We start from the raw sequence: 12,694 nt of genomic DNA, 5'->3' as shown, positions 1-12,694 counted from the left end.
GAAATATTCCAATTCTTGCATTTCAGCTAAAGAAATTTAAAATGAACTTCGAAAAATCAAGAAAATGTAACTGTGACAAGGTAAACAACGACCAAACACTACTGAAATATTCCAACTCTTGCATTTCAACTAAATAAATTCAAAAGGAACTTTTAAAAATCAAGAAAATGTAACTGTGACAATTTAAACCACAACCAAACACTACTGAAATATTCCAACTCTTTCATTTCAACGAAAGAAATTCAAAATAAACTTTGAAAAATCATGAAAATGTAACTGTGACAAGGTAAACCACAACCAAACACTACTGAAATATTCCAACTCTTGCATTTCAACGAAAGAAATTCAAAAAGAACTTTGAAGAATCAAGAAAATGTAACTGTGACAAGGTAAACCACAACCATACACTACTGAAATATTCCAACTCTTGCATTTCAACGAATGAAATTAAAAATGTAATTTGAAAAATAGAGATAATGTAACTGTGACAAGATAAACAACAAACAAACACTCTTGAAATATACCAACTTGCATTTCAACGAAAGAAATTCAAAATGAACATTGAAAAATCAAGAAAATGTGACTTTGACAATGTAAACCATAACCAAACACTACTAAAATATTCCAACTCTTGCATTTCAACGAAAGAAATTCAAAATGAACTTTGAAAAAATCAAGAAAATTTAACTCTGACAAGGTAAACCACAACCAAACACTACTGAAATATTCCAACTCTTGCTTTTCAATGAAAGAAATTCAGAATGAACTTTTAAAAATCAATAAAATGTACCTTTTAAAATTTAATACACAAAAAAAAACTACTTAAATATTACAACTCTTGAATTTCAAAGAAAGAAATTCAAAATGAACTTTGAAAAATCTAGAAAATGTAACTGTGACAAGGTAAACCACAACCAAACACTTCTGAAATATTCCAACTCTTGCATTTCAACGAAAGAAATTCAAATGAACTTTGAAAAAAAAAGAAAATGTAAATGTGACAAGGTAAAACATAATAAAACACTACTTAAATATTCCAACTCTTGCTTTTCAAAGAAAGAAATTAAAAATGATATCTGGAAAATCAAGAAAGTATAACTGTGACAATGTAAACCACAATCAAACAATACTGAAATAGTACAACTCTTGCTTTTCAACGAAATAAATTCAAAATGAACTTTGAAAAATCAATAAAATGTAACTGTGACAAGATAAACCACTACAAAACACTACTGAAATATTCCAACTCTTGCATTTCAAAGAAATAAATTCAAAATTAAATTTGAAAAATCAAGAAAATTTAACTGTTAAATTTTAAACAATAACAAACCTATACATACAGATACCATATCTCTCATTTCCATGATATAATTTCAAAATTAACTTCGAAAAATATTTAAAATATAAATGAGAAAAGGTATTCCATAACCAGGCACTACATAGGTATACCAACTCATTATTTTTAATTAAACACACTCAAAATGTAATGTGTAAAATATATAAAAATGAAATTTGACAAGGTAAACCACGAGCAAACACTACTGAAATATTCCAAATATTGCTTTTCAAAGAAAGATATTCAATATGAACTTTGATAAATCAAGATAATGTAACTGTGACAAGGTAAACCACAACCACACACTACTGAAATATTCCAAATCTTGCATTTCAACAAAAGAAATTAAAAATTAACTTTGAAAAATTAAGAAAATGTAACTTTGACATGTTAAACCACAACAAAACACTACTGAAATATTCCAACTCTTGCATTTCGAAGAAAGAAATTCAAATGAACTTTGAAAAATCAAGAAAATGTAACTTTGACAAGGTAAACCATAACCAAACGCTACTGAAATATTCCAACTCTTGCATTTCAATGAAAGAAATTCAATATGAACTTTGAAAAATCAAGAACTTCTAACTTTCCAAAGGTAAACCAAAGGCAAACACTACTTAAATATTCCGAATCGTTCTTTTAAATAAATTTGAAAAATCAAGAAAATTTAACTGTGACAAGCTAACCTACATCGACACATTAGATAAATATTCAAACTCACAAATGTCCACAAAGGAAATTCAAAATGAACTTTGAAAAATCAAGGAAATGTTACAGTGACAAGGTAAACCACAACCAAACACTACTAAAATATTCCAACTCTTGCATTTCAATGAAAGAAATTCAAAATGAACTTTGAAAAATCAAGAAAATGTAACTGTGACAAGGTAAACCACAACCAAACGCTAATGAAATATTCCAACTCTTTCATTTCAAAGAAAGAAATTCAAAATGAAATTTTAAAAATAAATAAAATGTAAATGTGACTAGGTAAACCAAAACCAAACAATTCTGAAATATTACAAATCTCTCATTTCAATGAAATAAATTCAAAATTAACTTTGAAAAATCAAGAAAATTTAACTTTGACAAGGTAAACCAAAACCAGACACTACTGAAATATTCCAACTCTTGCATTTCAACGAAAGAAATTCAAATGAACTTTGAAAAATCAAGAAAATGTAGCTGTGACAAGGTAAACCACAAGCAAACACTACTGAAATATTCCAACTCTTGCTGTTCAACGAAAGAAATTCAAAATGAACTTTGAAAAATCAAGAAAATGTAACTGTGACAAGGTAAACCACAGCCAAACACTACTGAAATATTCCAACTCTTGCATTTCAAAGAAATAAATTCAAAATTAACTTTTAAAAATCAAGAAAATGTATCTTTGACAAGGTAAATCGCAACAAAACACTACTGAAATGTTCCAACTCTTGCATTTCAACGAAATAAATTCAAAATGAACTTTGAAAAATCATGAAAATGTAACTGTGACAAGGTAAACCATAACCAAACTCTACTGAAATATTCCAACTCATACATTTCAATGAAAGAAATTCAAAATGAACTTTGAAAAATAATGAAACATTAACTGTGACAAGGTATACCAATAACAAACACTACTTAAATATTCCAACTCTAGCTTTTCAAGGTTTGAAAAAAGCTCTAAAATATGAAAAATCAAAAGAAAGTAACTTTGACAAGGTAAACCAAAACCAAACACTACTGAAACATTCCAACTCTTGCATTTCAACGAAGGAAATTCAAAATGAACTTTGAAAAATCAGACCTTTGGAGGGGGAGGGGCCGGGGGGAGGGGTCGTTCTGTGTCTCAATGCACAAAAAAAGTATAAAAAATGGGGGAGGGAAGGGGAGGGGAGGGGAGGAGGTGGGAGGAGGAGGAGGAGGAGGAGGAGGGAGGAGGGGAGGAGGGGAGGGGCCTTTGGGGACCGGGGGGCCCTTTGGGGGTCCGGGGGGCCCTTTGAGGACCAGGGGAGGGCCTTTGAGGGTCTGAGGAGGGCGTTTGGGGGGCTGGGGCTCTTTGGGAGCTTGGGGGGCCTTTGAGGACCGGGGGCTTCCTTCGGGGTTGGGTAGGGGGATTGGAAGCCTTTGGGGTTGTGGTAGAGGACCTCACAACACTGTTCAAATGGAACTTGTGTATTATAACGACCATAGAGTTTGACCCTCAAATTCTCTTCTAAAACCGTTCCTAAAATCTTCTTTTAAAATGTCTCTAACTGTTTCACCGAAATAATCCCATAAAATGGATAAAACGTTTTCGCCCAAATAATCCCTAAACGTAATTTCAGCGTGTTCCTTTTGTTTGGCATCTCTGCGCTAACGCATTTCAAATTTCTAGGAAACCCTTTCCTACGTTAATCTCTTCATCTCATAAATTTTCCTAGCTTAACTTTTAGGGTTTCGTTGGAATATCAATTTATCTCTCCGACTTATAGCACCGTGAAACCGTATTTAAAAATAGAATTTCTATCTCTTTAGACTCCCGCATAATTCCAAGATAACAAGTGATGTCAATTATAATTCCTGATACTAAAGATCAATGAAGCCCTATTTAAAAATAGAATATTAATTTTTCTCTCTGACCTACAGAACGTTTATCCCTCAGACCTAAGATTAAAGAAGCCTTAATGTTTCTTAATTCTCCCCTTCGTGAATCAATAATTTCCCCTAGCGATTATGTAAATCAAGTTCACAGTTGCTACTCGTGACAGGACCACGTGGTTTATGTTTTTCCACGTGATAAAGTTCCTTTTTTTCCAAGTGAGAAAATTCCTGTTTTTTCATTCTCAGTGATAAAACCATACACCACGTGGTCCTGTCACCCTGTTTTTCAAATTCTCACTGACAAAAACCATAAAACATCCATAATTTGATGTTGACATCCGAGAAAACATCAAATAAATCGAACAACACGCATAACCATCCATGAAAACATCCATGAATGTGAGAAAATTCATGTTTTTTCAAGTGAGAAAATTCCTGTTTTTTCATTCTCACTGAGAAAACCATATAACAGACATGAATTGCTGTTGACATCCATAAATGTGACAAAGTTCCTGTTTTTCAAATTCTCATTTAAAAAAACCATTCAACATTACTTAAAAACATAAACTCCCTTGTAAACAACACATAAAAATCCATGAAAAAAACCATAACTTGGAAAAAATTACTGTTTTTTAATTCTCATTGACAAAAAAACCATAAGCCACGAGGTTCGATGCCCAGCTCTGCTTTTAAAAAAAATTATTGGTGGCACCAAGGGTGAGTCGTGGCGCTGGTACCCCCATTTCTACTGTCTTCCACGGAGGGAGATTTACGGCATAATTTGAAAAACGAAAAGAAATTCAATAAATTTTTTTTTTCAAATGAAAGTAGGCTAAGAGGAATTTTTCAGGCGGGTATTTTCAGGCGGCTAAGAGGAATTTTTCCGCGAGGATTTCCAGGGGGAATTTTCGGCTAGGATAGAATTGTCCAGGGGGGATTTTACGCGGTAAAAACTTTTCATGGAGGATTTTTTCGTGGAGGTATTTACCATGAAGGGGGAGGTGGACTTTCCAGCATTATTTAAAAAACGACCAGGAATTAAATAAGAAAAACAAGGTTTCAACTGAAAGTAAGGAGCAATATTAAAACTTAAACGAACAGAAATTATTCCACATATGAGGAGGGTTGACCCCTCCACAATTCCTCGCTCGTTACTCTAAAGTTTGACTTCTTGTCCCAATTCTTTCAGAACGACTAGTGAAACACAAGGGTCGTTGAATTAGAATACGAAGCATTTTAAACGTACTAAAACACTGTAGTGTGAAGAGCAAGGTATTGAGGAAAGGGAAGCTCTCCTCATATACGGAATAATTTCTTTTCGTTTCAAGTTTTAATGCTGATCCTTACTTTCAGTTGATTTTTTTTTTTTTTTTTAAATTTAGATAAACAAGTTCCATACAAACAACTTCTCAAATCCTCATAAAAGTTTTTACACTAGAAGGGCCTGTGCGATTTACAATCTATTCACGGTGAAATAGGGAGGTATAAGGAAAAACACACAAATTGTACCCAGGTTATCAAAATAGCGTATCTTTAAGACACTGCGAACAGTTGGTGGACCGAATTAAAACTCAGAAGGTGTAAGGGAGGCTAATAGGACCTCAAATTTTGACTTTGGGAGGGAGCAGAGAGGTGGGATGGTGGAGCACATTTAGAAAATTAGAGCATATTCTGAAATGACCGATAATCATTTCAAACCTGGCTATTCAAGCTACTCAGACCTGGGAAATCATTTTGTGTAATGCTTTTTTGAATGCTATTTGTTTACCAGGTATAGTATTTTCAGAAATTGGATTCACAACTGATTTAGAAATTGATAGGGGTTTAAAAAATTGGAAGAATTTGTCTTAATTTGAAAAATTCAAATATGACTGTCAAATTGACTGCTAATAGGGTATTTAATATTCAAGGTTTTTTCTATCATTCTGAATCTTTTAAATATTAAAAAAAATTAAATTTTCACTGCTGAATTTTTTTTTATCTCCGATCATCCATAAAGTGTTTGAACTATAATCCTCTGTGTGACTAAGAATCTTTTCACGGTGAAGCAGCGAGTTAAATAGAAAAAAGGCACCAACTGTCCTCAAATTATCAAAATAATGTATGTACAATATCTAGGGAAAGGTGGGAGGGAACACTGAGTCAAATCTTTCAGAGTGTGATGAAGGCTGAGAGGCAAATGGAAATTAAATTTCGACTGGGAAGAGAGGTAATGTATTATCAAATTTATTTATCAATTAAAAAAATCAAATCGGATTCTAAAAATTACTCAGCGTTCGATGACGAGCCACTGCCGGTATGCAAAAATGGTGTGTATGATTTATTTTTAAGGGATTTGAAAGCTTTCAATTATACGATTTAAACACCAAAAAACATTGTCATAATGATACACGCAACCTGAAAACTTTTGAGGCTGTTGGAGGGTGGGGAGACTCTTGTAGCACCTGACGTATCAGCGTCGAAGCTTTTAGACTTTGACTGCGACAATTGACATATCAAAACCCTCTATGCCAACTTGAGTTTTATGTAAAATTTTCTCTCAGGCTATTGTATTAAAAGCTTTGAAGTTCTTTTCTAAAAACATAAAAAAAAAGTTCGACCGTTTATAAAAAAAAATATTCAAAGAGAATGTGTTACAAAACCAAATTTAAAATCCTGATAATCGATTTTGGAGAATGGTGTAGAAATAAAAGGTTAAGGAGAAAGAGGATGAGGGTTTGAGAGAAAGTTTTGTGCCCTCTTTTCCGTTTTCAAAGCAAAACAATAATAGCAATATTATGATTCGCTTAAAACGGGAACTATAATGATCAGGTTGAGAACTACAAAAATAACACATAGTTTCATTTTCTAAGTTTTTATCAAATCAAATTCACACCACTTTATTCATTTATATTACATACAAGATACATTACTCGGCTAAATGGAGCACTGATTTTCTAAAAGAAACTTTCTTTCACTTACAGAATAACGAAGAAATACCAATTTTCCCTGGTTGTATATCTGGAGAGATGGTGCACATTACCTAGTATGCATCTAAGAGCACCATTTGTTCCCAATACCGCCACAACACAACTCACGCCACGCATGGCTCACTTCCACCAGAAGTGACTTGCGCCATCTGACTTAATTTAATTGAGACTACTGCCGCATGGTGGGCATCGCAGACATCACTGCAACTTTACTCCTCCAGGTGAACCGATCTGCCAACAACAGAGGAAGCTTTCCCGAAAACGACTTTTTAAAGTCGATAACCCCTCGCGAAATACAAAATATGTCATTTTTCATCATAACAGGTCCACTTCGCAGAAAAATTTCAGTTAATTATTGGTTATTGGAAACACGCCCAAAAAGTGAAGTTAGGTTAATCCTAATAAAAAACAACAAAACACGATGATAAAATAATATTTCAGAAAAAAATTATGGAAACCTAACCCCCATCCCCACCCCTAATGTGCAAATATATAGCCCAAATTATACAGTCCAATGCATTCCGTCTAAGTTCAAACATCCAATGCATTTTATCATCCATCACTTGTTTTGCAGCTATGAAATCAGCTTCCTAAGATGTAACTTAAGCGTAATTCTTGAATGTGTTTCTAATAAACGACAAGTACCCAATTTGATATCTGCGTCAAAGCTTTGTTGCAATGTTTGCCGAAGGCAATAATGACATATATTCACCCCTCCTATTTTGTTCATACAAAATCTTGTACATTAGAAACTTAAAATGCTTCTTCCAACTGAAATTAAAAAAAAAAATCTTCTCGAATGTTTATTTAAAATCCAATTAGTTCGTGCCAATTATTGCTAGGTGATATTTCAACATTGACATTGAAACACTGGAAGAAACGTAAATATTGATACCCAAACAATACATTAAAATACTGAAATGACAATTGTCAAACAGTTCATAGGAACGAACTGTAAGTAAGGAGCGACTCGGAAGAAAGTAACCAAAACCCTAAAAAAAAGAAATTTTGACAGCAATTAACGCATCGAAAGAATGTTAAATCTATATTTAAAATTCATTAAGTTTAATGTTACCCACCAAAAAATACGTTCCTGAGAAAATTTGCCTGATTTTCCAAAAAGGGAGGAAACACCATCAAAAAGGCATCGTAATGCCTCGAAATGAAAGTGACCTTGACAATAATCTGTTTACGTTCTTTGATAGCTTGGACACGCTATATTGATTTGGTTAAATTTTAAGAGAAGAAGTAGCCCCGAAAGTTTGAACATAATACCCTCAGTCGTTCATGGGATACTGCTGAGATGCCTTATTGGGAATTAGCATTAACACAATGTATTTTGGTTTAAACTTTAGGCAATATTTAGTTTTTAAACATAATGAGCAAATGGGAGGGGGACTAGTTGCCCTCAAATCACTTTCGACTATTTAATAAGGGCATTAGCCCTTTCTATTTTAAATCGAATGATCCCTTTTCGAAGTTCCTAAGATAACTCCTTCGATACGAAGTGCCCTGGTCTAAACAAAAAAAAAGAAAAAAATAATTATACACAAAATAATAATACAATTGTACCCACATCGATCTTTTTTATAAAAATGTCAAGCCTTCCAATCACTTTCGACTATTAAAAAGGGCACTAGCCCTTTCAATTTCCAATCGAACGAGCCTTTTCTGAAGTTTCTACGATAACGCTTTCTATAAGAAAACCTTATATGCCCCCAGGGAATAACTTATAACCCTTGCCCTGAGGGCTGTGGGCGAGTGTCTTCCTCAAAAACATAATTTTTATCTGGAAATCAACTACGCGGAACAAAATGGCTATCTCAAAGCTTTGGTTGGATGTGTTTGGGTAAATGGTGGGCGTGGAAGGGGTGTTAGTTGCCTTCCTTTCGACTCATTTTCGACTATTAAACCTGTTTGGTACGGTTAGAAACGGTTAGGTACGGTTAGTAGTTTGGTACGGTTGGTACGGTTTGGTACGGTTTGGTAGGTTTGGTACGGTTACGGTACGGTTTGGTATGGTTAGAAAAACCTGTTTGGTACGGGGGCGTCGTAGAAGTATAAGGTAACATACTACTGACATGAACAGAAATATAACTCTTCTTCAGTAAAATCTTCTTCAGTAATATCAGTAAAATGATTAGTTGTAACAAATATTGTGGCTCGAAAACCTTTTGCTCTTTTTATTGGCTCAAAACTGAACATAGAACATCAGATAAATACAACAATAGGTAAAACGGAAAAGGTATTTAGCTCCCCTTTTTTGACGAATGAATCACCAATGTCGATGTTTAATCGTGCATAAATCTTAAGCCTCACGGGAGCTAAACACCTCACACCTCACGGGAGCTAAACACCTCACGCCTCACGGGAGCTAAAAGCCTCACGGGAGCTCATAGCGCAAAACATTATTTATGTATGAGTTCGACCCAAAAATTAGTTAAAGAAAGAAAAACGAGCAAAAATGGGGGTTTTATAGGCCAAATGAAGATACTGAAAAAACAAAGCGAATATTTCGAGAAGACAAACGCCTCTCTTCTTCAGCGCGAAACGATGTATCAATAAAAGCCAAAAATTAAAAGAATTAAAACCAACTACCTAACAACCATAAAAGCCAGTTATTCGCCAATATCCACGATTTGCACAAAATCCAAAAAAACATTAACTGCCATCGACGGATACTAGCGAACAACTGACAAAGACAAGGAAACAATTCATTCACTCGAAAAACAAAACGAACCAGCAATTCAATAAGTTGGAGAACTATGTCATTTGATTTCGGATTTTAATTAATGTATTTCTTGCAGACACCCTTTGAGACCTAAGGGGTTGTTCACGTGTTTGATTAGATGACTGGGAAAGTGGTTCAAGGTTTATTTCAGGGATTACTAAAGTATCGGCTTCTCTTTTGAGAAAACCGAAATGACTCGTTTATTCTTAAATCACCGGAATCTCTGTTTATAGCTAGACCTAAATGTTGGTATTTATAAATTTCAACAGCTTCTCTGTAGTGCTGGACAATACCTTTATCATGCGAAATAAGACTAGCTTGACTAAACAAAATATTATGGTCTGGTTTTTCAAAAATGTGCTCTGCAAGGGCAGAGTCAAAAGTTTCTGGTTTTTTCCACTTTTTAAGTGTATTATTAATTGAAATAGTGTGCTGAGTTAATCTATCCGTTAGTCGCTGATCAGTTCTTCCGATATACCAAAGACCACACGAACAAGGAATTCTGTAGACACTGGAGTCTTCACCTATCGGGATAGGGTTTCACCTATTTTTACGTTGATAAATTTGGGACCTTATAGTTTTTCTGGGTCTATAATAAGTGTAAATGTTATTTTTCCTTCGATTTTTTTGAAATGTGGTCTGAAATCCCTTTAAAATATGGGAGACCAAGAAAAACTGAATTTTCCCATTGATTTGTGTTTTCTGTGGAACTATCTGATAATCTTTTAATGCGTTTTGCAATTACAGAATTTATTAAACTAATTGGATAACCATTCCCAAATAAAATATCTCTAAGGGGGTTGAGCTCTAAATCCAAGAAACTTGTTGAACAATCTTTCAATGCTCTATCAACCAGAGAAGTGACAACTGCTCTTTTCACAGTAGGAGAATGATTTGAGGAATAACTTAAATAACGGCCATTATTTGTGGGTTTTCTATAGACACTAAACTCGAAACATGAATCATTTCGGTGCACCAGAATATCTAAGAAAGGACGACGCCTCTCTATCTCTGATTCCTGAGTAAATTTCAGTTTTGAATCCAAAGAGTTGAGCAAGTGAAGAAAAGAACCCAGAGACTCGTCAACCTGCACCTATAAAAACAAAAATTCACTTTTAAAACGAAACTACAATTCAGGTTTAAAAGAACTTTGCAAAATAAGCCTTTCTTCTAGATTATCCATAAAGATATCAGCCTGTATTGGAGGAAGAAGGGCACCTTTGAAAGCCCATATTTTTGTCTATAAAAATACCTCTATAATGGAGGTAAAAAAAGTTCTGTTACAAAGGGCTGTAAGCGCAAGAAGTGTCTGATTTGAAAGAGTAGAATTTTCTGATATAGATGGGTTAGAATTAAGTTTTTGCTCCAAAAACAGTTCGGCCTTTTGAGGATCACAATTGGTATACATTGAATCTGCATCAAAACTGCCAATTCTTGTATTTGGTTTAACCGAAACTTGCTTTACCCTGGAAACAAAATCAGCGGAATTTTTAATATAGGATTTTTGAGCCTGAATTAGTGGGCGAAATATCTCTGATAAGAATTTACCAATTTTTCCTGTAGGAGACTTAAAAGAAGAAACAATGGGTCGAAGTGGATTACCGGGCTTATGAACTTCAGGAAGACCATAAAAGCGAGCGGACGTGCATCCGCGTGGGTAAAACCTTTTTCAAAACTGATCTGTAATTTCACCTTTTCCTTTTGGATAAGAAAGCTATTTTCGGACTTCCCGTAAAAATTTTTCTGTGGGATCGGTAGCTAATTGTTCGTATATGCGTTAGAATCGTTTAAAATTTTTCTTACTTTTATGTCGTAATCATCTGAATCAAATACAACAAAAGCATTGCCTGTATCGGCTTTCGTAATAATCCTGGAATGATCTTTATGTAGTGCTTGTAAGACCAAGTGTTCATTTTTACTAAAAATTTTTAAATTTCGATTATTAACAGGAGGCGAATCCAACAAAGTTTCAACAAATTGTGCTCTGACCTCAGCAATCTCTCCAATATCCATTATCTTCCAAAAATTATTCAGCCCTGCCCCCTTCCCCAAAACACAAGCTAAGAATTTTTCTCATCCAACCTTCCTTGTTTCCTTTCTCTAACAATGCCTGAAAGTTTCATCCCCCTCTCCTAAACTTTTCTTAGGATACTAGACAGAAGCTATTTCACGGAACAAAATACACATAGTATGTTTTTTTAGTTCCAACCCCCCCCCCCAAGTCCAAATTGTAAACCCACTTGGTCCTCCTAGCCTCCACTACTCCCACAAATTTACAGCTGGATCCCTTAATCCCGTCTCATGAAACCGTATAAACTCTGGGAATATTCACCTAGTGACCAACCCGTGCAAATAGCCCACGGATTCATGGTTGCTATGACTGCAACCATGATAATGCGATTGGCTCACGAAATGCATAACAAAATAAACTCAGGAGATTAAAGTACATTTTTTAATACAGAAGTACAGGATATTAATCTTTCTTCTCTTTGGCTAGATGTATAAATTTAAAGACAAATAATTTAATAATTTAAAAACAACTTAAAAAGAAAAAGGCGAACCATTTTGAATCATCTTGGGTTTTTTTTTTTTTGGTAAATCTTTAGTGAGTTCTAAAAAACAACTAGAAAACCTTTAAAAAAAAGGGCTAAAAAACTAAATGTTATTGAAAAGATTCTTCTAAAGGAATTAAAAGAAAAAATCAAACACATACATACCTGAATTATATTAGGTGCTGATGACCATTTACAAATAGCCGCACAGACACAGATGGTTCCAGCCATGACACATGCCACGCCAAGGTATCTGATCGGTAATAAATAACTCTGAGCGAAGCCAACCCAGTTCAAGAGAGCTCCCAGCATCAAAAGACTTATTCCATACCGATAGGAACGTCTATATTGACGGGCTAGATATGCAGTTAGCATTTCTGATTGGTCCACTTCTGAGTGACTACTCATCTGAAAGAAATGCGAGGTTAAAAATCTTCGGCACTTAATTTTCTAGCACATGTGTCTTCTTGATGCTGCAGTTTACGAACCAACACCAAATTTACCGGTAATAGTACCTAGATCTTTAGGAGGTAAG

At 34.4% G+C, this 12,694-nt stretch overlaps 1 protein-coding gene across 3 annotated transcripts in view; it reads right to left on the bottom strand.

The window, feature by feature from the left end:
- The window catches only part of LOC148942295 (uncharacterized), a 105,914-nt gene that overhangs the window by 56,498 nt on the left and 36,722 nt on the right, over positions 1-12,694 (bottom strand). For all 3 annotated transcript variants that reach the window (XM_089102862.1, XM_089102863.1, XM_089102861.1), the window contains exon 2: positions 12,325-12,567. In XM_089102862.1, the coding sequence (XP_088958988.1) occupies positions 12,325-12,567 (243 nt within the window). The remainder of the gene's footprint in view (positions 1-12,324; positions 12,568-12,694) is intronic.

Source organism: Artemia sp. Qi Xiang Cuo, chromosome 17 (assembly GCF_049724085.1).
Source record: "Artemia sp. Qi Xiang Cuo chromosome 17, ASM4972408v1, whole genome shotgun sequence".
In the NCBI taxonomy this organism is placed as follows: Eukaryota; Metazoa; Arthropoda; class Branchiopoda; order Anostraca; family Artemiidae; genus Artemia; species Artemia sp. Qi Xiang Cuo.
Note: the sequence above shows the minus strand (reverse complement) of the source record. Positions and strands in the feature narration are given on the sequence as shown.